The sequence below is a fragment of the Mastacembelus armatus genome, chromosome 22 (assembly GCF_900324485.2).
Source record: "Mastacembelus armatus chromosome 22, fMasArm1.2, whole genome shotgun sequence".
NCBI classification, from domain to species: Eukaryota; Metazoa; Chordata; class Actinopteri; order Synbranchiformes; family Mastacembelidae; genus Mastacembelus; species Mastacembelus armatus.
Window position 1 is genome coordinate 11,288,156 of NC_046654.1, and position 23,964 is coordinate 11,312,119.

The 23,964-nt window shown below is 41.8% G+C and overlaps 3 protein-coding genes across 3 annotated transcripts; 1 reads left to right on the forward strand and 2 right to left on the reverse strand.

The window, feature by feature from the left end:
- Positions 1 to 196: 196 nt before the first annotated feature.
- On the reverse strand, positions 197 to 7,135 carry entpd5a (ectonucleoside triphosphate diphosphohydrolase 5a). The gene is made up of 13 exons (XM_026333022.2): positions 6,558 to 7,135; positions 6,099 to 6,178; positions 5,656 to 5,799; positions 5,174 to 5,249; positions 4,649 to 4,684; positions 4,132 to 4,220; positions 3,959 to 4,038; positions 3,760 to 3,821; positions 3,553 to 3,654; positions 2,738 to 2,881; positions 2,583 to 2,639; positions 1,625 to 1,740; positions 197 to 1,500 (listed from the first exon to the last, which is right to left on the reverse strand). Exons 1-13 carry the CDS (start codon positions 6,988 to 6,990, stop codon positions 1,417 to 1,419), a joined length of 1,503 nt encoding a protein of 500 aa, XP_026188807.1. The 5' UTR covers positions 6,991 to 7,135; the 3' UTR covers positions 197 to 1,416.
- Positions 7,136 to 11,758: 4,623 nt separating this feature from the next.
- LOC113131431 (basal body-orientation factor 1) lies at positions 11,759 to 17,780 on the forward strand. The gene is made up of 11 exons (XM_026308645.2): positions 11,759 to 11,919; positions 11,995 to 12,247; positions 12,337 to 12,402; positions 13,921 to 14,064; positions 14,146 to 14,226; positions 14,424 to 14,494; positions 15,121 to 15,265; positions 15,819 to 16,312; positions 16,511 to 16,615; positions 17,380 to 17,451; positions 17,643 to 17,780. Exons 1-11 carry the CDS (start codon positions 11,879 to 11,881, stop codon positions 17,740 to 17,742), a joined length of 1,572 nt encoding a protein of 523 aa, XP_026164430.1. The 5' UTR covers positions 11,759 to 11,878; the 3' UTR covers positions 17,743 to 17,780.
- Positions 17,781 to 18,026: 246 nt separating this feature from the next.
- Positions 18,027 to 23,885, reverse strand: aldh6a1 (aldehyde dehydrogenase 6 family, member A1). Its single transcript, XM_026308631.1, has 12 exons — positions 23,745 to 23,885; positions 23,256 to 23,297; positions 23,080 to 23,154; positions 22,651 to 22,812; positions 22,416 to 22,494; positions 21,760 to 22,062; positions 20,937 to 21,058; positions 20,369 to 20,558; positions 19,685 to 19,866; positions 19,414 to 19,593; positions 18,483 to 18,581; positions 18,027 to 18,395 (listed from the first exon to the last, which is right to left on the reverse strand). The coding sequence occupies exons 1-12, from the start codon at positions 23,781 to 23,783 to the stop codon at positions 18,291 to 18,293; spliced, it is 1,578 nt and encodes a 525-aa protein (XP_026164416.1). The 5' UTR covers positions 23,784 to 23,885; the 3' UTR covers positions 18,027 to 18,290.
- Positions 23,886 to 23,964: the final 79 nt, after the last annotated feature.

Sequence of the window (23,964 nt, forward strand, 5' to 3'; positions counted from 1 at the left end):
GTATTGGAAGATGATGTTTGTTGAAAGATGGACTGTCTTGACCAAAAAAGCCACATTTTTTGTATTTATTAAAACATACATGTATGGTATACAGTTATTTCACAATTTACATACGTCAGTCATCAGGTTGTTCTTACTGATGAACCTTTGAGCAATTGTGCAGCATAAAGGTTTTTGCAATGTAAAAGCGGTTCCTGTCAAATGATTTCACTAATATAAGTTTACATTTTCTATATTTATATACAGCAGTAGTTATTGAACAGGTTGAATACTGAAAAAATACAGCAAAGAGGTGATTTAAAGACCAGAATGTTCAAGAGTTAATATTGGATGAGAATAATTAAAATACTCTAGGTAAACTTTCAGTTACTTAAATATTTGTACAGTTCACAAGAAAAATGACAAAGAATTCAATATTATTTGTTTCTGAGCAACCAGCAACAAGTGAAGGAGTCACGGTTCCAATTTTTCCCAACATTTTTTTTTTTCTGTAGTTAATGGATGTAAATGATCTACTCTTGATGAGAGGTGTTTTAATTACTAAAGTACAGTTCAGACCTGGGGCCCCTGCAATTTAGTCATTCTTGTTAAGGTCTTTTCCACTCCAGACAAAACAAAAAATAATGGCTAACCTTTAAAAAATACACTCATTAAGCTCATATGTGTAACAGTTACAACATAGTCTGCGATGGCGTCTCTCCATAGCGCTCTTTGCCCCCTCTGAGTCATGGTGAAGCCAACGTTAATGATAAATATGTACAAGTCTAGTCAACATCACGTCAGACCAACTGATCATGCCTTAGCTACAGTATCTGCGGTTGAAGTGTTATCTGCAAAGTTGGAGAAAAGAAGCCTTGTGGTTTTCAGCTGCTCTGTTTCTAATCCTGTCGACTGGAGGAGAATGAACTGGGGTAATGTAAGACAATTTACCGCTGCAATCAAAAAGAAGCTTCATTTACAAGAATTTAAAAAGACAACAATGGCTGCACTTCCAGCAACTAATCCCTTAACTGTTTCTCCACTGTACTGTATAGTGCACACCAGGACCACAGTAAGCACCAACATAACATGACTGGTCATATTGCTTCTATTGTATTGCTAACCTCTACACGCTTTCCAGGTAGGTGAGACAGACATTACAGGTCAGGCACCCATAAGAAATCAAAATGTAAACGTTTTACAAAAATAAAGTCTGCCCACCGATTATGAGCTCAACATACAGTAGAAATAGCTGGCCATATAAAAATATAGTGATTTGTTTCAACAGTTCTCAGAGTGTTTGCAGGTTGCTGAGGTTGAGAGGAGGGGCAGGAGGGCAGGAGGTGTATTGGCTGATCGAGGATGGATGGAGGAAGGAAAGCCCCACAGTGACAGACTGTCCTTCTCAGTGCTGGCTGCAGCGACAGTAAGCTGTCCTTAGTGGATGTCGAGGTTTCTGAAGAAGTCAAAGGTTGCCCCCAGGGCCCAACTTGTCTCAACGTTATTCACCTTCTTGGCTAACTGTCAAACAGAGAGTGTTCTCCATCAAAACCACAAAGAAGCAAATATCCCACGCCTACTGTCAGATAGATTTTTTAATAGCACACATTCACTGTCCACAGTAACCTGGCTCTGATTGGCTCACCTGCAACACAGTGCTGTCCTTGAAACCAAAGCCCTCCTTTAGCAGACAGGTGATATATGTCATATCCATGCAGAGGTAGGGGCTGATAGCACGGTATTTGGTCATTTTGTTGCACACTGCAAACACAAAAATCCACAGGCATGACAATAACACCTTTCACGTACAACTGACAAAAAAAGCATTTGTCGTATCATATAATGCAGTCTCCTTCCATTTGTTAACAAAAACACCTCTTCTAACCCCTATGCTACATGATTAAAAGATGACCTTTCTGTTTTGTTTGGCTGAATATACAGGGAGGTGTGAGGAGAACAGCTGAGGGTCAACACAAGGCTGAGGGTGGGTGGCGGTGTTAAACGGCCTAGTACACAATGTGCGTGTTTCAGTATGTGTCAGCCCCCAGGTGGTGTGTGGCTGTCAGGTGCCCTTCTGCCTGGGCCAGACAGACGTCTTCAGCTCAGCTGCCAGCCCAGCCTGAGCCAGACTTGTTCCTCGAGACCATGTGACAGTGTTCTCACAACACAAACAGTCTTACATAACACACCAACTCATTTTTACTTGCTATAAATCTTGTTCTACATGGGCATTACAAGTGTCACAGACTTGAGCTGATAAGCATGGTGTGTATTGGGTAAACACACTAAAACATTTTATAGTTATGTTAACATGTATTTACTCTATAATAAACTACAGTCATCTTATAATCTGTTTCCATAACCCATTTCACAAATAATCAGTTGCATTTTACTGTTGTAATAAATTCCTTTTTGAAAGGCCAAGCTGTGCCAATTTGTTGCGATTGTGCCAAGTGTATGGGCACAAACAAGCTTTAGTTCTTCTGGTGCGCTTGCATGAAGTTTCGGTGGTTAGAAGACCGATATATATATATAATTTGTAAGATTGTTGGTTTCACGCACCAGTTTATCCAACCCTTGAGAAGATAACATGTAACACTTACCTTCCTTGGCTCTCTTCTTAAAATCCCTAACTTCAACCGCACCACCCCGGCTGCCATCTGTGCAGAAGAAACAAACATGGAATTTGAAGCCATATTTTGTGCAAAAGAGGGTAATTAGGCACTGGAAGGTGACTCTTTGGTCCGCGCCCACTCACCGATGAGGCCAGAGTCCACGGCTCTGTCGAAGTAGTAGGAGAAAGCATAGAAGATGCTGCTGCCCTTCACCTCATACGGCTGGTGCACGATTCCTTTTATTACCTTCATCACCTCATAGTAGCACAGCTTATATCCTGCATAGCCTGAAGAAAGACAAAGTGAAAGATGTTTTTTTTTTTCTTGAAGAATCTCTTAACTAAATGCTGAAGAATGTGGAGTCAGTGGCGCATGAACGCACTAACAGATGGAATGCAATCAGGAAAGTTTGGTCCATGGGTTTGAGGTTAGCCGAGAGTTGAAGCTGGGGGCTCACCAGATAATTTGCTAGGGAAGCCCCAAAGGGACAAGTTTGACACTGCCCCATGAGTATGGTTGACTCAACTGTGCCGGCAAAACCATGTGCTGACGAGAGCAGCAGTTTGCACAGCCCTGGCCGGCTATCTATTTTTACCACATAATTGTGAGATCAAGCCGCTCGTTACAAAAAAAAAAAGAAAGAAAAAAAAAAAAACTCAGGGACAAGCCCAGCATCTTTTGGCTACTTGACTGTGGTATGGGAGTGACTGCCTTATTTGTGAAGTTAACTGACAGTTTTCTTTTCATTTAAATACAAGGTTGACTACAGGATAATTGTTCAAGAGGGAAGACTGAAAGAGAGAGAGAGGATGACAAAACATGCGTTTGGCGCCAAGGTGATAGAAACCTCGGAAAATAAACCTTCTCATGTGAGACTGTATTATACTGTTCTCTATTGTGTTCCAGGTTAAAGAAAGGAATGCATCGGTCCGAGGTGCTAGGAAGATAATTATCTTACCATCTGGAATCCCGCTAACTTTGTAGGTGGTTCCTCCAAAAGTCACATTTTCTCTAAACTTTTTAGGGAGGCAAGAACTAGTGAAGACTTTCCAATCTAGACCTGAGAAAACATAAGCAAAAACAGTTCGCCATATTCCAGTGACTACATCCATGAAAGAAAGACAAATGCCAATAGAAAGATGGTAAAGGGTACTAGATACTCTACCATCAGCTCCTAGTGCTCCAAGAGTTGCCAGTCGGGCTGCAAATAGTCCATTTCCAAGGTAGCTATATGATGGAGACATACAATCATAGGCATTTTGGATACATCTGCATGTTTTATCCTACAGGATACTAATAAGTGCATTTTTATGGGTAAAACCAAATCCATAGACAATATAACGTATCCTTTGCCTGTTATTTACCTGTGTGTGTAGAGCTGGTATGTTTCGTTGAACAGGTTGAATCTAGCAATGTAACTGGAAGGAGCTAACTGGATAGTTTTCTGTCAGATTAAAAACAGCTGTTTAGTTATGTATTTTTTTTGGTAGGAACATTTTTAAATCAATGTATTTACCACATCAAATATTTAATTCACCTTTGATTTTGGAAGGAATGTGATCTGTGTAGATCCTCCACCCAAATCCAGGATCCCCACTGTCCTCTTTGTGTTAGAATACAAGTGACCTTTGGCAAACAAGTAGAAAGTTAAACACATGTCACTGGATGAAGAAAATATATAAAGAGTTATCATCCATTTGCAGCTAGTGCAGCAATACAGAGAATACTGTTCTCATGTACTTATTTTAGTTAGTTTTTTTTCCCCTTTTACAATCACAGTCAGAATTAGATCTGTGACAACCAAGAGGGGTAATACTTTTTTTGGTTTGAAGCACAATGCTGTTGTTTAAGATGAATTTGATGATATTGTAGCTGTGTGAAAAAACAAGAGATAATATTGTTTTTCTAGCCTGTTTGGGGCCAGTGATTCAAGCTCATAACCTCAGACAGGAGACAAGAGTCTTTCACTGCTGGGCCTCTGTGTACACTGGAGCCTCAGATATGAGCCCCCTGACCACTAACACCACCATAGTAAAACACAAGCAATGTCTTACCTGTAAGGAAGTTCACTGTGACCCAAGCGAGGACTCCTAAAACAGCACATGGGTGACAATGTCAGCATTCTTAAATACCACAGCAGTGATGCTAGATTTTTCCTATTCTGTCACGTTTAAGCACACACACTAATAAACTGTTGATGACTTTCGGTCCTGTGCTCTTTTCTTAGGCTAATACTAAAATAGCAGAGTTGGTTCAACGGACATGTAGGATCATAGACCAGCCCAGGTAATTATAGTTCTCTCAGATGTCATGTTATTGCACTCATAAAGTGAGGATAATGAATGGCACATACTATGCAATGAAACATAACTTAATGGGCGTGGGCCAGAGACTCACACTGGCATATTTATTTGTCTCAGTGAGATAGTAAAAACAACTTTGAGAATACTTTTTTTTTTGCAGTAAATCAGGCACCTGCTCTGACAATTGTGAAAGAAACACAGAATTCCTCATTTCTGAAGAAAATAAAGACCCTGTGTTCAATACACAGTACAAATCGGTACAAGACCTTTACTTACCTTCATTTTTTCCATTCATGATGGAAACACTGTTGTTTGGTATGAAGAAAGGGGATTCATCAAAGACCTCACGTACCTGAACAATACATGTATCACAGTTTCATTAGAATTATCTACTACCTGTGTTTAAATAATCCACTTATGTTAAACTACACAACCAAAGACACTTCAGTTAGGATAATGTTTATCCAGCAGAAGAAAAACTATGTCTCTTTGGTTTTAGAGTGACAGATAACGCAACCACAGGCATGGCTGGAACAGTAGCCTGGATTTAATACTTTAAATGACAAATATGGTTACTCCACACAACCCCACAACAGCTGTTTTTTGTAACATGATAGCCACCAAATGGGCAGACTTGCTGCCTTTTTTTTTTTTTCAATGACACTTGTAAGCACTTAGTGGTTTCTCATCCCATTCCTTGGTGGAACGGGTGATGTTTGTGCCAAACTGTCTGAGGGCAGAGAGAAAACGTGCCTCACCTCCTTCAGAAGAGCATTGGCCTTGTCTTCAGGCAGCAGACGCAGACCGGCTGTGGCCTTCAGGACCACTGGGGTCATCCTCCAATTCTCTTCTGGCACCGTTTTCTTGGCAATCTTCAGCAACTGTCGGATTGTGTTGCCACCCTGCAAAAAAGGTGGCATTCAGGTACAGGCAGCAGCATTCATATTTGTGGTCAAGCACAGTGAAAACCAAGCCTGATATTTCATAATCAAATTAAGAAATGTATTTAGTAATTACAGTCTTGCCAGAATCAAAGGTTTGTAAATATACAGGAGTGGGCACTGGTGACAGTATCACATGGAATTTTTGTAATTAGTGTTTACATCACCTGAACCCAACCCAAAGAAAAACCCAATGGTTTGGTGGTTTGCAGACACTGAACACCTTAATAATAAGTGTTGGTTTAAACATGTGTACATACCTCTTCAGGGTTGTCCTTATAAGCAGACAGTCCAGGTTTCACCGCATGATACATTTCATTGACCAGAACAGGCAGCTCAACTAAAAGAGAGGTCAGTGGAATAGATCATTAACCAGAATGCTAACTATAATATTTGGGGATATACTGTACAAAAGAAATTTGACCGTATGTAATTTCCTAGATTTCTTTCACAACCCATAATATTTAGACTGCTGCACTTCACCTACATCCTTGGTTCTCATTTAGAGGTCTGCTGCCTACGCAGCTGAGTCAGACAGAAATTAAAAGTTGACTTCAGCTAGTTTTAGAAGCCGTACTGCCCATGCACTCTGCCGGTGCATGTTTGTCCTCACACCACACACTGAATGACCTAACAGAACAGACACAGTGGGAGCCAGCAGCATGTACAAAACCCTACTATTAGTTCAGAGAGAGAGACAGAGAGAGTGCTGCACTTACCAGGGTCTTTCTGGATGAACTTATAGATGTGGATCCTGGTGCCCGTGCTCCCAGCGTCAAACATGATCCCATAGAAAACCCGCATCATGTTGTCGGGAGAGGAGGCTTCTGGTGCAGCTTGGTAAACCTCAGGTGGATTGTAAGGCTCGGGAGCAGGATGCAAGACTTCGGGCACCGGGTGGAAAGCCTCTGGTATGGTGTGGATGATTTCGGGTGCTGGGTAAAATACCTCAGGGATCGGAACGCTGGGCTGTGACACTTCTGGCACTGGGTTGGAGACCTCAGGGAGGAGGTTTTCTGTGTTGGCGGAGTGCTCCCGGTAGCGGATGAAGTGGGGGATGTAGCGGTGGTGCCGGTAGTAAGTTGCCTCTGTTATGAGGCTCCCAGCCAGAAGCCACACAGATAAAGTGAGGAGCAGGCTCGGCATGGTCATTGTTTTCACAGCCACAGAGAAGAGACAGCTAGAGAGGAAAAAAGGACAGATGCAAAGAAGAAGCCTTGCTGGATGCTGGAGTAGAAGGTTGACAGATGCCCTGAAGACAAGAGCAGTGGAGATGGAGAGAGGCAGAGTGGATGCAGTGCACACTCAGGACTGTCCGGCCATCTGTTTACAGTATATAAAGACATAAGGGCTTGGCATAGGGCCACACCGAGAGAAGCCATCCACCAATCCTGTAGCAGTCCATCCCAACTCCATCAGGAGCCCCCCCTCCTGTGAGCTGAGCTGGAGACTACCTGTCTACCATAAGCACTTCCTTTTTTTCAAGAGGAGAAGGAAGATTATTTTTGGCTGTGTTTTTCCCCTCCTCATCTTTACTGGTTATTCCTGAGCCAAAAAATCCCCTTCGGAAAGTAGAAATGGGTTTACAAAGAAGTCAAAATGAATAGTTCACACTGGAGAAACTCAAAAGAAACCGTCTTTAAATACTTTTTATTGCTGTATTTAAGACTTGTATAGTAACTTCCCTCAGAAATTCCTTCACCCTGCAACTCTTTGGACTTTCACAACTTCTCAAATGCTCCAATTTGCCTGCTGTCTAAAAGAGGAGTGATGTAAGTTTCTACTTAGTGTTTGTAAATGTGCTTATGTAGAGTTTTGAAATTAATCACTGCAGTTTGGAAGGCAGCAATTTACATATTGCAATTACGTACCATTGTCACTTAATTTGGACTAAAGTGTGTAAATTGCTAAGTTTTGATTTATTCAAATGGTTTAGGACATAAAGAATCTCCAAAAGACAATACTCTATTTGAGACTGAAAATGTGACTCATTAAAGATAAAACAGACTGTTATGTTATTGTACTACCTCTACTAAATTGTGTTCAGTAGCTTGAAGGGCTCATGCTTTTATAAAAAAAAAAAAAAGAAAATCCCATCAGCCTTCATTATTCTACAATAATCACCACATAAAATCTACTGCAGCAGCTTCGCCAACTTCAAAAATGCAAATCTGACCTGCACTGCAGCTGACATAAAAGTTAAAAGAATGTTAGCAACCATCTCACTCCCACTCATCTCTGTGTTAACCACAGGCTTTCCAAGGGAAAAATATTTGGACAGCAGGGCACGTTTCACGAGAGGATACATGAAAAGTATTAGTGACTGCTTCTGCAATTTAGGTGGGCGGTTGGCACAGCATCATAAGTCACGTTGTAATATATTGGTCAATGCTTTCTCATGTAATGTTCAGCGTTACTGACAGTAACTGCAGGCTGCTGAAGGATCAAGGATATTCCACAGGAGTGGAGCGCAGAGGTACATCAGCTCAGAGACCTTACATGAACTGAGATTTGTACTGGGCTGTGATATTTTTCACCCACTTTGTATCAACAGAAAGAGGACAGAGATCTGAACTAGAAAAGTCTGGTACTGTAGCAACTGAAGCATCCCTGAAAGAGGTGACCTTGTGTTAACCCTGACATAACATGTGCTGATACGAGCCCATTTCACCTCATGCAGTGGGCGACCAAGGCAGAAACCGAGCTGCTGGCTGGCCCAGCTGAGGGTAAGGGAAGGGCAGAGGTCCTTCAGATGGGCACAAGAGAGTGTAGAAGTCCACGAAGAGGACAGTGTGGGGAGGGTGGGGCTTGGCACCAGTGTTCACCCATCATGCCATTCCACTCCCAGGACACTCAACTGTGCAAAGCACTGTTCCAACACTGTAATTTGGACTAAAAATATTGGGCTTTCTTTCCTCCTTCATTTTTTTCTAAATACTGTGGCTACTTTTTTCAATCTTGCGGCACACCAGAATGATCGTTCGCCCCTATCAAAGCATCCATGTGCAGGACCTCTTCCTGGCTTGTGCCCATAGATGTCTTGGTTACATGTTAACAGAGTGATAATGTGATGAATAAAACCTGAATTCTGAATTTCCCTATGGGTGATGAGTAAAGGATCTATCTATCTATCTATCTGAATACAAATGTCCTATTAGAAATATTTAAGAAGACATGTTCTGCCTGCGGCATGTGTTCGTTTTGAAATCACTGTTCATGATTTTCTTGCTGTTAATGTTCAAACGCATCTTGTGGTTAATGTACCAATTATTATGGATAATGTTCGGTATTTGGACAGCTGCAATCCACCTTAGAACATTTGGTGCATGAATCATGTTTTAGTTTTAAACCAGCACCTATTTTATTTTGTCATTATGAAGTGATGCAATAGGATCTCCAAAGAAAATGTCATACAAATTAGACAACACAATTGTTATAAATTTTGAATATTCACAGTAGATAAATCACAATAAACTAAACAAATCTGCCAAATCATGTTTGGATGTCATCCACATGTCTAAACTGTGTCAATCTACAACATGACACAGCACATTACAAACAATGTTTTAAACAAGAAGTAATTTCTATAAAACGTTTGGTATTTAGATTCTAGTTAAGTGAAACCATAAAGCACGAGAAGGGACCCTAGCTTTGTAATCCACACTGCACAATATATCATTAATATGCTGCAATGTTACCCTCAGGAATGCCATGTTTGTGGGTGTCCTACCCCCAAAAAGTCCATTGAAGAGACCTAAACCTTGTCATTACAATTCCAATGATAATGACAGCTTTGAAAAGCTCAGGGTTATTTCAGTTTTCTCTCCTTACTGTCATAGTAATTACCTTTAAATTTAGTCTTCACTCTGTTCATGATGCCAGGGCAGAAAGCGACCCTATATGAGTTTACCATAGCTACACCCAACACTTTTGTGATACTGCTTTGTTGTTTGATGAATAATCTGCACTGGCCACTCTCAGCCTCCTGCAGAAAGCTGAGCAAGATTTTGGATAGAATTCAGTGGTTTTGAGCTTGACTTATGACCTGCACTAACTTTACATTGTTTCTGTTGGAGCTTCTCCGAAGATGTAAGCCAAATGCATTTACGTTGATCTTAGTGGTTTTCCCATAACTGCAAAAAACAACTGTGGGGATGGCACGAGTAACACATAGTTCTTTTCAGGACAACATGGACAATACTGCTGACAGGAGCCAAATCCTTTTCATGTCATCATGTGGGAGTAGATCATGTGCAAACAGATCTTGTTTGATAGCGCCCAGCGCGAGAAGGCTGTAATTACAAGACAAATACAGCCATTCTGTGTCAGTCAAGGGACTGTTGAGCACAACAGACATCTGTTTCTCATAATCTCCCATAGTTATTGGTTGATTAAACTAAGACCAAAAAAAAAAGGAACCAATATAATTGGAGAAATAAATGCTAATGACAATTAAGAATCACACTGAGTGGGATCAGATTTTTAACAACAGAGACAAATATGAGAAAATTATGAGTGTGCTGAGTCCAGTAATAATTAAAACATTATATGCAGGTATGCTGAGTTTGTTTAGCTGATGGCCAGGAAACAAATGGCAGACAGTTTTAATAACTTGTTAATGATAAATAGACCAAATAAGTTGTTTGGTGTCATTGTTTGTTGGTGTAAAAATAGAATATCTCTGGGGTCTGAACTCTTTGTTGGATGTCACCTTGAAGTCTGTGAAGCTGTGAGGGGCTTTTTTACCCTTTCTGATCCTTTTTTAATGAAAAATTATTATTAATCAAAAAAAAATATGAGGGAATAATAAATGTAAATATTTGTTAGTGTCAGTTGAGAGGCAGAGCAGAGAAAACAGAGCAATGAAAACGAACGTGAAATAGAGCGCTCAGGTGTGCTTCCCTGTACTGACAGAAGGCAGAGGAAATTTCAGGTGGACAGCCCAGTAGCTGAAAAGCAGAAGAGGAGGAGTGATTTGGAAACTGCACAGGAGGGTTGTGATGCACATGTAGGCAGGACTACCCTGCAGGGTGGCAGTGACAATGACAAGAGACTGACCCTTTGGTGGGTGAGCAGGAGACTTGGGTTCAGGGAAGGAGGCAGGAGAGGCAGAAGACTGGAGACTAGAGCAGACACCTGCTGGCCAGAGTGCAGAAATGCAGGGAGCCAGGGGAACCTTCATTGTCCCTGTGGATGGGTTACTTGGATGGGTGTTTTAGCTGAGCATGACATGATTGTCTGGCTAGGTGTTAGCAGACCAGCTGATGATCTGACTGGCTACCCAATGATCTGACTGGGCCTGGGGGTGCAAGGTCACTCATGGTTGACCTGTGTGTCAGGAGATTATATTCTGAGTTGAAGGAGGAACCTACAATGTGTAATATTTGGATGTAAGCACAGAAATAGCTGTCTCTGCAAAGAAGAAGCATTAATCATATGAACAGAAACAATAGGAAAAGGCAGGCAGATTTATACTAACCAAATAGACTATGTTACTAGGCACTAACACTGAGGGCTGCAGCTAAATGAGAGGTTTACATTATGAATTAATCTGCCAATAGCTTTCTCGATTAATCAATGACTTGTTTGGTCCAAAAAAAAAAAAAAAAAAAAAATCAGAAAACTGTCAATAGTACTAGCCAAGAAGAAGAAACTGCCATGTTTAAGGGCCCATGAACAATGTGTTTACTCCGGGGGGGGGGGCTTCTTAGGTGAGGCGGTGCACTGGTAGCTACATAGGTGCGTTGAACATTAATGAATTAAAACTTTATTTCAGACATAAAAATGATCAATGCAGCAGCATCATTTGCATTTTATACCTTGGGTGCATTTACAAAAGGCCTACACAGGCTGCATGAGGAGAAACCTGACCTTTTCCTGGGCTGCAGCGTCTCCATGGCAACAACCCTAAACATTAACAACAGGTTAGGAGCTTGCTATCGTTACCGTTCACAAACTGTGACACCCCGGGGACACATCTTCCCCTTATGGCAGCTCTGGTTTGTTACCTCTCGGATCTCAGCCAGTAGAAGCAGCAGTGATGCCGAGGAAGAAAGCCTCCAAAGTCAAGAAGGCGAAAGGGTGAGCGCTTCTGTTTGTAACTTACACCATATTTTGTCGTTCAAACTCGAGCTAACACTTCACAACAACACACAGGAAAGGGAAAAGAGATGGCAAACAGGAGTCAAAAGCGGACAAAGAGCTGGACGCGGAGAAGGCCAAAGCCAACGCGGCCCTCTGGGAGCTGAGGCTGCAGGTCACCGACCAGTCGCTCGTGCAGTACCGCGAGGCTTGCCGCAAGCTGGCACGTGTCAACGAGGAGCTCACTAATCAGCTGTACCGCGTGGAGAGGGACTCCATCGACGTAACCGGCTTTTTGAAGAGACAGGACGCGGCGAAAGAGGAGAAGGTCGTGAAGTGACATTAGTTAGTACGTGCAAATAAGCGTCGAATCATTTTCTCTTGACCAACTGTGTTTTGTTTTTTTTTTTTTTACAGATCTGTTTGCTGCAGAGCAGCCTAAAAAGTCAAGCGGCGCTCGCACGTGAGGAGCAACAGAAAGTGGTGAGTTCGTTTTAAACACAGCCACAAGAAAACAAGTGCAACTCCAGCTTTTATTAAGCCCACAAAACATGCACGGGCTGGGGTGCTCACTGTGGAATACGGCATTGTTGTGATCTGCTGTGAGCAAATTAAACTTGTAGTATCTGAAAAATGTGCTGCGTTGTCTTAACAGCTGTCATGTGTGTAATTATGTTTACACTTATTATGTAAGAAAACAACAACCAAACCATAAAACAAACAAAAAATAAAACAAACCCTCACATTCCCGAGTTACATGGTCTAATGTTATTTTAATCCATGTCAGTGGCGACAGAAAAGAAAAAAAAAAAACATAATTTAAAAGTGCTGGCTCTGGAAAGGCAGTCACACTTGATCTTGCTGTGTTAACCATACATCACATATATCCTTACTCTGAAATGCCAGTTTATGTTACATAACAAAAGGCTCTTATTTTGACTCATTTTATTTTTACTGATCTCTGCTGTTTGTAGTTAACATCAAGCTATCAAAACTGACATGACAAAATTCAAGTGGCTTTAAAAGACAAAAAAAAAAAGGTACAAAAAAACTTGTGCTTCTTTTGGTAGCAGCTGTTTTCCATCTTCCAGCTCTTACTTCATACTAGTAAAATTGAGTCCATTAAGCTTCTGAGGAAGAAAAAGAGGCATGGTCTGGACCAACTTGAAACATAACTATTTTAAACATGTATGGAACTGTCACATATGTCCAGTTGGTAAAAAAAAAAAAAAAAAAATACTGTTGTGTGGTTGACTGTAAAGATGTGTCTTTAGGACGGGGTGTTCACAGCCCTTTTCTCATGGTGAGGTGACAAAATGGTTCGTCTTGAAAATCAAATTGGCCAATGGAAACTACCCCATCAAAGGGAATAACTGGATGCAAATGTCCTGGTTTTTGTTTAAAGAGAGACATGGTGAAACTCTGATTCGGTCATCCAACTAATTACTCTATAAAGACTTTTCCAACTGCAGTTACTGCAGAGCAAGAGGACAAGAAGGATGCATGCAATACTAATCAACTTTAAGCTGGTGGACATTTTTTGAAGCTATGTGACCACATAGTGAAAACTGCATATTACTCCAACCAATGTGTAAATACTGTAGATTGGAGCATCATTGTGGCTCAACGTACACAGAGTCATCTGAAGAATAATGATTAGGCCTACAGTTGTAATCAGATGGGTGATAACCTCTCATTTAGTCATCATGTACATGTTTGTGGCTGCGTGTTTTGCTAGGCTCTCATGATTTGGGGCACTTTTTGCTTCTCCACAGTAGCATGTTGAGGTATTTAGCCTTACTGATCTGTGCTGAAGTTGGTTTTGGGAAAGAGTAAACTCTGAGACAAAAATCTTCTTCCCATACTGATACAAGCTGCATTTATGGGAAATTTTCAGCAGTGTGTGCTGCAGATAATTAGATGCATTTTTTTTTTGGAATGCATATAATTTGCAGAATGTCTTTCATTTTGCGTTGCTAATTTCATGATTGGTTTCAACAGGTTGAAAATTACACACTTCAAATTAATGAGATGAAGGAACTGTTCACAAAGAAGTGCAGTGACTTTAACATGATCCAAGATGGAATGAAGAAAATTAAGGAGTTTCAGAAGATGAAAGCCCAGATGCAGCAGGAGCTCAATGATGTAAGTTAAAAAAAAAACAAACAAAAAAAAAACTCAAGATGTTTCTTCCTATGCCAGTAACTGTGATCTTTCACTCTGTAGATTAGAGAAAGCATGGATATCGCTGACAAGGAGCACAGAGAAAACATAAACAAAATGGAGCACAAATTCTTCAAGGAAAAGGTACTTAGTCACAAAGCATCACCTGAAATGTTACTATACTCATCCATATAGAACATTACGAAATAAATCTGATCGGTCTAATACTTAGTACTAGAGATCTGACCCTCTTTTAATTAAAAGAAAGGAGGCGGATGTTGTGGAAAACAATAGGATGTCCCAGGTGGAATAGTAAGTGTGTTTCATAAATTTCCTTGCAGGCTCGCCTGGAGAGAGAAGCTGAGCAAACGATAGCCAAGGTGGAGGAGAGGGCCTATAATAAAGCCCTTTTGTGAGTGCGTTTCCACTGTCTCTTTGCAATTTAATGCTATTCTATAAACTGCACTTTCATGTGCTTGAAACACAAAAAATAATTGACACATAAGTGTTTATGTATATAAATAGAAATAAGTGTACATCACCTAAGCCAATGATCACATCCTTAGCCAACCCAGAACGTCACGCAAGGAGGAAAGTGTAAGGCGTCTATAGTAGACCGTAGTTTATTACTTTTGAGGCTGCTAGATGTGTAGTTCGCCTCTGCTATGTTTAGTTATTTTTCACTGCTCATAAAACATCAGCATTGATACTGGTGTGGTCCTGCCGGTTTGGTCTTAGTGTCAGTTGCTGATATAACTTTCCGCACACTTTGTGAAGTCCAAGTGAATTCAATTTTCTATGCAAGAAATAGCCGATGTTCAGTCTCCACACATTCAAAGCGTTTACCACATTGACTAAACGATCCTAAAATATTTTATAAAGCATTTGTTTTGTTCCGATTGGGACAATTTGTGCAGATAAAAATAAACCTAAAATGTGTACAAATGTTGCACAGAAAATTAAGATTTATGGGGAGGTGTTCATAATTACAGACACATTTCTCAGAGGTTTGTTTTTGTTTGTACTGTAAACTGTTAGGCAGCTGGACGATGCCTTGCACTCTGTGTTCAAGGAGAATGTTCGTCTCAACGAAGTACTGAAATATCACACAAAGGAGGCAGAGGACCTGCAGAAACTGACAGACTCACTGGCAAAGGAAAACGCCTCACTGGCACTGGACAAGGTATGTTTTAAGCTGTAGGACAGCAAACAGCAGGGTTACTATTAGGTGCCGGCTGTTCTTGGCTAGAGACCGTTCATCTCCATGAAGTAATTTTCACTCATTTCAGTTATGAAACACTTGGAAGATCTGTGCAGAATATATTTCAGGTGGTTTTTCCCTTGTGCTGTTTACTTGTGCTGACCCTGTGTATTTTGCTTGTGGTCCCTCTTCTACCTCCCCCCACCTCCTGACTACTACCCAGCCTCTCAGTGGTCAGTGGTTGCGGTGAGTTTCCACTGGTGTATGGGTTCAAATTCAGCAGCTTGTCCTTCACAGGTTTCTGGTCCGGATTCTCAAAGACAAATAAACAATGGGCACATTAATCTTACCTCTGATGACAGTAAATCAAGGGAGTAAATCCACCTTGTTAAAGCTTTGCCCCCTCGTTCAGCAGCACAGCCTAACACACAAATTATCTGTTCTAGCTCTATGTTGGCATGAAAATGAAAGGATTTTCCAAAGTTAATTTGGCATCACCTGTTTTACTACTGTAGTCCTCTCTATCCCCATCTAGAACACATTTGAGCTGATGGCTAAGAAGAATGCAGCTGAGATGGAAGCCCAGAAAGATGAGCTTTCTAAACTGAGGATCAAGGTAGTCAGTCTGGAGCAGGCCCTTGAGATAAAAACTGCAGAGTCTGAACAAGAGCTGAAAAGGGAGAAAGAGAAGATGCTGGTCAAAGCCCAGGCCAGCCATGTAGAGCTGGAAAAGCTGCAGAAGGTCCTTGCCATGCGTGAGAAGGAACTGGAAAACATCAAGCGTCTAGCAAGCACCATTGTAGAGCAGCGCACAGAGCTGGAGCAGTTCTTCCATGAGGCGCTGACTCAGGTGAAAGAGGGGATCTTGGCTAGTAGGGTGCAATACAAGAAGGAGGCACTACAGGCTTATCACTGGAGGCTGAGAGAAGCCACAGCTGGAAAGTTAAAGTTCCCACCCATCCGCACCTTCCGCAAAAGCCCCCACAGTACTAACTCTGTCTATGCAGACATGGAGGCAGCTGCAGTGTGGTATGCCTGCTTCCCATGATTTCCATTATTTGAATTACTGTCTATAGCATCTGATATTTTTACTCTGCCAAGATACTGTATACGCAATTAATTCAGTGGGAATCAAATTTGAACGTTATTCGTCTTCACACAGGTTAGAGGAATGAATTTGTAGAATAGCAAACGCTAACCTTAATTTTTAACCTGCCTGTCTTTCAGGACACATCAACCAGGCAGCAAAGTTGAGATCTCAGATCTAACTTGGGAGCAGAAGGAACAAGTCCTCAGGTTTCTTTTTGCTGAAATGAATGGACAGAGTGAAAGGTAAAAAACTTATTGTTTCATGTTTGACTCAGCAAAGGGGGTTGTAAAACTGTTGCTTGTTCATTGCTCATTGACTTCATCCTTGGTAATACACTGAAACCCATTAGTAATCCTCTAAAATGAACTGAGATGTCAGCATCAATTACCTCTGAAGAACAAAGTGCAGTGACACTAAGCACTAATTCAGGCTGAACTTCTGGTGACTCCTCCTTCTTTTTAATGTTTTAAACAGCCATTTTCTCAGCAGAAGAGGATACCATAAAACATCAGTTAGGCTTCAGCCAATTTTCTTTTCCATCTAGCTGCTTAAAAAGAATGAAGAAAGAGTCTGGGCACAATAGTAAAAATAGGCCCCGGCCACAGAGTCGTGTGCTTGGAAACAAACATCTGGTCACGTCGATTTGCTTTCAGCCTATTGGCCCCTTTTCACGTGCACTAGCAGTTTATTTTGTTCTTTGAACATCTGTGGTCAGAGAGCAGCTGGTAACATGATTTTCAGAAAGGAGTGTGCAGGGGATCTGGATGTATGGCAGGAAAGAGAAGATGTACATTAGCAGTGGTCTGGCACCTAGTCCAGCTGAGTAACCGAGTATTTGGCAACTCCAAGAGTCAGTTAACAGCATCCAAGTCCATGTGTGCCGTGTTGACCCAGAATAACCCCTTTCCAATACAGCAGCAGCTCTGCATGACTAGATAGTGATAATCCATGTAGCATACTACTGTCAGGTTCTGTATTTACCTGCAGTTCTGCATTTTCCTGATAGGAAAGCCAGCCAACATCTGGATTTGAGTGCCTCCCCTGAAAAGAAGAGCCTTATCACCAGTGATGCAGCTGGGTAAGACACTGAAGGAATGTACCAAAATATACATTGTACCTCGTCCTTGCAATTACGAAGCCTGTGCAAATTTATTGGTTCCACATTCCATGTTTAGCTGAAAGAGCATTGGCTGTGAGAACACGAATGCTTACATGCAATTCATCAAGACGGTTGCATTTTAGCGTTGCATAATGATGACTGTCTCCTAGAATTAGAGAGGAGCTCTCCCCAGCGACCTTCATCACCCAGGCGCCTGAGTCTGCTCTGCCCTCGAAGCCAAACAGCCTGCCGGATATACACACCACATGACCTCTGTGTGGCCTCTACATTGCACATCACACTTGAGATTGTTGGCCTGCACTTTGTTCTCTTCCCACAGAATGTCAATCATGCGTTTATTCGAATACAAGATGTTTGTTTGGCCTCATAAATATCTTACCATGCATGTACATATGGCTTATGAGTACTCTCTTCTAACATAAAGTCTGTTTGAATTCTGCCACAACCTATTTAAAGGATCATCATCTGAGTAGTAAGTGCTACTACCAAAGTATGCACCATTTTTCAGAAGATAGTATGTAAGTACACAAGAGTTTCTGCAGTAATGTATTTATGTAAAGGATATGGCTCCATATAAACATTGTCCCAGATGTACAGATCTTTTGCCCTGTTACAATTCTTGTCCACAGGGGTTTCCATTTACAGAGTATACACACACACAGGTCTAGTAAAAAGTCTTCTAAAGAGGGAGTATTTTTCAGTGTTAGAAATTATCCACATTAAATGTCTGCTCTGTGCATCGAAGAAGGGTTAATTAGGTTTTCTGGTTCATCTGACTGAACAGCAATGCTGAGGATTTAACGTCCCATAGTAGGCATGGTGACTGCAGGGCTTTTTAAGGTGGCATCTTCAGCTTTCCATTGTGAGGTTATGGTTTTGATTTGTGTGTAAAACTGGATGCCCTGGAGAGAAAAATAAAAACATTTACATCACAACTGCGACATCTTATTCTGCTCCACCTTTACCATCTTAACACATTCAACACATACTTGTTTTCCATAGAAGTTCATATCCCCTCTGAAGGACCCTCTTGATCCCGTAAAAGAGAACATGGGCAGTGGCACAGGAATGGGAACATTGATTCCAACCTGCAGAAAACAAGTATTGTCCTTTCATTTCCATAACTGTAAGCTTTGTAAAACAATTGCCCAGGTTCCCAAATTGCTAGGATGAGTAAGATGCGGGTGATGAGAGATGAGATACATGCATGCTGTTTAAAAAAACAAGTTGACATGCTTGTATAGCTAAACCTGTGGCTTATATATTTGAAAGCACAGCATGCTTTTATGAAAGGGAAGAAAAACTAAAAAAAAATATTTTGTTATGAAGGCGACAGAGGCATTGCATGGTTGGTTTAGAATGTTTGAAACAGTGGAAATAAGTTTGGACACACTAAGACCTTTTGGCAAAGCTACAGGGGGCGAAAAAAAAGGAAAAGTAGATGTTTGTTGCAGCGAGGTTTGGATAGGAGTATAGCACATGGCCTGCAAAGCATTCCCCGACATGTGAACAGCAAACACAGGGCAAAACTGGGCTCCACAGGCAAACAAACAGGGTAAAATGTAGCCATATTTATTCTTAAACACTGAACAGGATGCTAGGAATCCCTTTTGAATTTCAATTAAGATTTCCCCTTCTTGAATGCCACCTGGAAAATGTTTCTGTGTCCCCCTGTTTTCATTTAACAGAGACATATTTACAGTAGCTATTTGTAGTCCTGACTGGTGGAGAAATGTAGGGAGTATTTTAGGTTTCAGGGCAAACAAGGCTATACTTGACATGGAAAATAATTGTTTTTTTAATGTGTGTGAGGGTTTTCAATCACAGATGTAGTGTGCACCCTGCTACAGATGCTGTACGGACAGGGACGTCAATGGTTCCTTTCTCTACAAAACAGATTTGGATGCTGCAGCTACTCACCTGGCCCACGTCCACCTCATGAGTGTATTTGCGTGCAGTGGCACCGTTTGTGGTGAAGATAGCTGTACCGTTGCCATAGATGTTTCTGTTAACCAGACTGATGGCATCATCAAGAGTGTCCGCCTCAAGAACAACCAACACAGGCCCGAAGATCTCTTCAGTGTAACACTTCATCTCAGGCTGCCAGAGCACAAAGGTCAGCATTTTTACTTGCAGTTTCTTTTTAATGGTATTAAATGCAAATACATTTTAAAGGTATAAACCCACATACCGTGACATTGCTGATGATGGTGGGACCCACAAAGTTTCCTCTCTCGTATCCCTTGACCTTAACGTTTCGGCCGTCCAGGAGCAGCTTCGCTCCCTCGTCCACACCACTCTGAATCAGGCTGCAGACTCTCTCCTTAGCCTGGGGAGAGATCAGAGGCCCAACATCGGCACCCGCCTGGTCTCCTAACAGGGCCCCAGAAACAACCAGTTATAAGGTTTCATGCTATGGCGCGCACATGCTGTGAGCACATTAAGGAAACTGACATTACAATTCTTGTTTTGCCACAAACACACAAAAGCCATGATGAGGGGCACCGTGAGACACTCCCTCAAAAATGGATAGTTAGGGGTTTCCTGTGTACTACACAAATTAGAGTCCATATCACTGCAAACATGGAGAATCATTCTTTATTTTACTTCACATCAGTTTCCTTTCTTAAAGGCTTTGATGCTTTGACCCGCTATTTAGGTCCAGTCCACAGATCTGGCCACAAATTTGCAGCATGGATGACTCAACAAGCCCTCTCTCCCAGCTGAGTCCGAAGTGAAGTTACAACAGGGCAATAAGGCGAGAGGTGTGGTTAGGGCGGCGTGGGTGGCCTCGAGATGACTAAACCAAAGGCCCTCTGGAGAACGGGGGCTCAGGAGGGACAGAGGTGAAGAGTGGGGTGATGGGACACAGTACCTGCATTCACACGCAGAGCCTTGGCACGTTCCACCAGCTCCGGCAACCAGCTCCGCGCTTCGCCCACCAAGATGGCTGTGGAGAGAGCCATACAGCGCTGTCCCGCTGCTCCGAACGCTGCACCCACAAGCTGGTTCAGAGTGTTCTCCTTGTTGGCGTCGGGCATCACCACACCATGGTTCTTGGCTCCCTGCAGTACACTAGAAGTGGTTAGCCTTCTGCTGTTTGATCTCCACATTACAGCAGCTGGTCACAAGTGAGAACATAAGCATGAAGAATTAAAAACAAATGACCTACAAACTTTTACATAGTGAACCTTCTAATCCACATGATGTTGATGATTAAGGGAGGCTTAAAAATATATAAATGGGAGCACCCAGAATTTATAGTTTGGTTCTTCTGCAGTGTCACAGCTGCCATCTCTGTTTTGCACCTTCTCTCATCTGTACAGCTGGCAGCTAGGAGGAGCAATGTCAGGGTCAGAAATACAAGAACCTGTTGGCCAATGGTGCCACCTTCTGGACATTTACAGTAAGTGTCAGAAATTAAACCTGTATGTTACACTCACCATGTTTGACTGGACCCTCTTGCCATTTTTAGAACCTCTCTCATAAATGTACTCCCCCGCTTGGTTTGAGCCAACAAAGCTGATTGCCTTGATGGCCGGATGGTCACAGATGAAATTCACAGCTGTGACAGAGATAGTTGAACAAACAATATCAGCTTGAATAATACTTCATTAGCCACAAAAATTAATACCTACATGTAAAATGCTGTGTGGTACTGCCTGATCGTATCACACAGGCCACACAAGAAATTAAACACTGATCAGCTGTCAAAGTTAAGAGTTTCTAGTCAGAAAGAATATATTAAAAAAAAGCAACTGATGATGAGCTTGTGCCTTCATATCATTAAGTAAGAAATTAAACCTTGTGGTCTTGCAATTTGTGATTATTCCTCATTTCTGACAGATCAGTTCAGTTGCAGTTTTAGTTTGGAAATTTGGCTGCAGCTAAAAATTGTTTTCATTATTGATTAATGTGCTGAAAGTTAATTTTGACTAAAACATTTCAGAATAGTGAAAATGAAAACCAGTTTGCTGGATCTTATCTGAACATCTTTAGTTCAACTAAATCTTAAACCAAAATTTATTCCATATATTAACAGTAACAGACACTGGAGAAGCTGTAATTGAAAAATCTGACATTTTTGCTTGAGAAAAATTAATGTTACGGATTAACATCAAAACTGTTGATTTGTATGTCAACTAAGTTCAGCTCTACCTGCATGTTAGAAAGAGAAATGCATACAGCATGTGGGTGAGTATTTCAGATCATGGGAACAATCCTCAGATAATCACCAAATCAGCAGTAACAGAGACAAACTCTTACCGTCGTGTTGGCCGTGGATGATGTTGAGCGTCCCATCTGGAGCACCAGCGTCCTGCAGCATCTTGGCCAACAGCATGGCGCAGGTTGGCACCCGCTCTGAAGGTTTCAGCAGGTAGGTGTTGCCACACACCATGGCCATGGGGAACATCCACAGAGGGATCATGGCGGGGAAGTTGAAAGGGGTGATGCCCGCACACACCCCGAGAGGCAAACGGTAAGTGTAGGTGTCCATGTCCTTGGTGATGGAGGGCAGGGTTTCACCGAGCATGAGAGAGGTGATGCTGCAGGTATGCTCCACAACCTCTGGGGGGAAAAAAATAAAAACTGAGTGTGAAGATGACAATATCATTTCTTTTATCTTCTGATGCTTTCTTTTGAAGGAATTAACAATTTGATACCACTATACTGGGAAAAATATATGACACTGTACTGGAAGAAGATTAACATAACACTCTTGAGAAAAGGAGTTATAATAAGCGACAATCATTCAAAGGGCTAAACTACTGGTTAGTCTGGTTTACTTAGATGCATAGCCAGTGAATTTCATTAACTCTTCCTTCCACAAAGTAAAAGTCAACACAATATTCAAACAATGATTTATTTGTTGCCCTTTGTAAAGGTTTCTCTGTGCAAACATGTGAGTGAGATAAACTTACGCAATCCTCTGAACACATCCCCCTCTGCATCTGCAAGGGTCTTTCCCTGTTCTAACGTGATGGCCTTGGCGAGTTCTTTCTGAAACACAAGCCAATATGTTTTTTGTCAACTTCAGACTCTGAAGGTGTTAAATAACAAGTCAGCTGTGACATGTCAACATAATAAAATCCATTTAAACGGTGCTAAAGAGTAAACTCTCCTTTTCAGTTGCAACTTTCTAACCGTCTAACTTACGATGTTGTCTTTGATAAGCTGCTGATAGCGTAGAAAGACCTGCTGCCGAGCCAAGATGGAGGTTTCAGACCACGACCGAAAGGCTCGGGAGCACGAGTCTGCAGCGGCCAGCATCTCCTCATGGGTGGCTTTGGGTACGCGTGCAATCACCTCATTGGTAGCCTGCCAAAGAGTTTACTGAGTCCATTTACAACATTAATACTGTAAAAGACTAATTATCAGGGAGAGTTTTAGTCCAGTAAAAGTTCGGTGGCAGGTAAATCCTCACTCATTTGTAACTCAGATATGAGGGTTTTTACAGTTTTACTGAAAGCTGCTGTGTTTAACCACACAGGGACTCATGTAAACTTTGTAATGTGTAACAGGCTAAGCAACAACATAAACTAAAGAAAAGGGTGTTCAGTGATCCGGGCCAGGTGGAATATTTACAGGATTGTGGATATCCAGCCAGGCTGAAGTCTTGGATTCAACAAACTTCCCATCGATAAACAGCTTAGTGGTGGGCTGCAAAAGAGAGACGTTTCATCACAGCTGTATTCAGTCAGTCAAGATGATGTCCACTCTGTCAGCAGAGTGACAACTCAGCATGCACAGTTTCAACTCACCACTGACGAGGAGTAGCACATGCATCCAACTTTTAGTGGGACCTGGGGGACAATACATATTATACAACAAATCAAAGACCATAGGTAGGTTTGGTTCATATATCACCTGAGAGTTAAATGATTTTATATATGCAGAGTGATGAAACACCAGTCCAACAGTGAGGTGTCTCTTATGTCTGACTGCAGCTACAGTCCAATGTACGTGCTATAAGTAACGTTAGTCCACTTGCTTCATACTAAAACCGTCTTTTAAAGGCCGGTACCTTTTTGACTACAGACTTGTGATAGAATATGCATCAAATGATTACAGGAGAGAGGAAACAGTCTGAGCTAATAATACCTAGGGGAAATATATCAGTCTGTAAAGGAATCCAGACCTAAATCCTGCAGCACATGACGCCTCACGCTTTGCCAACAATGTGCTCTGTGCAGCCTGCACACGACGTTTGCAACTGAGAGTCTGAAAGCGTGAAAACTACAAATCTTTACCTTCGTCCTCAGCACAGATCGTAACACTGCTGACGCCATGTTGGAGAAGTACAAGGCTGATTTTTTTTAACAATCCGCAAATAAAAGGACCGTGGCAGGACAGTCTTCTCCTGCATAGAATTAGCACCTATGGGCGGGCTCTAGCCAACTCTAAGGCCTGCTATTGGCTCCATGTTGGCACGCCCATCAAATGCGCACCACGATTGGTGCGTTCTTGGTG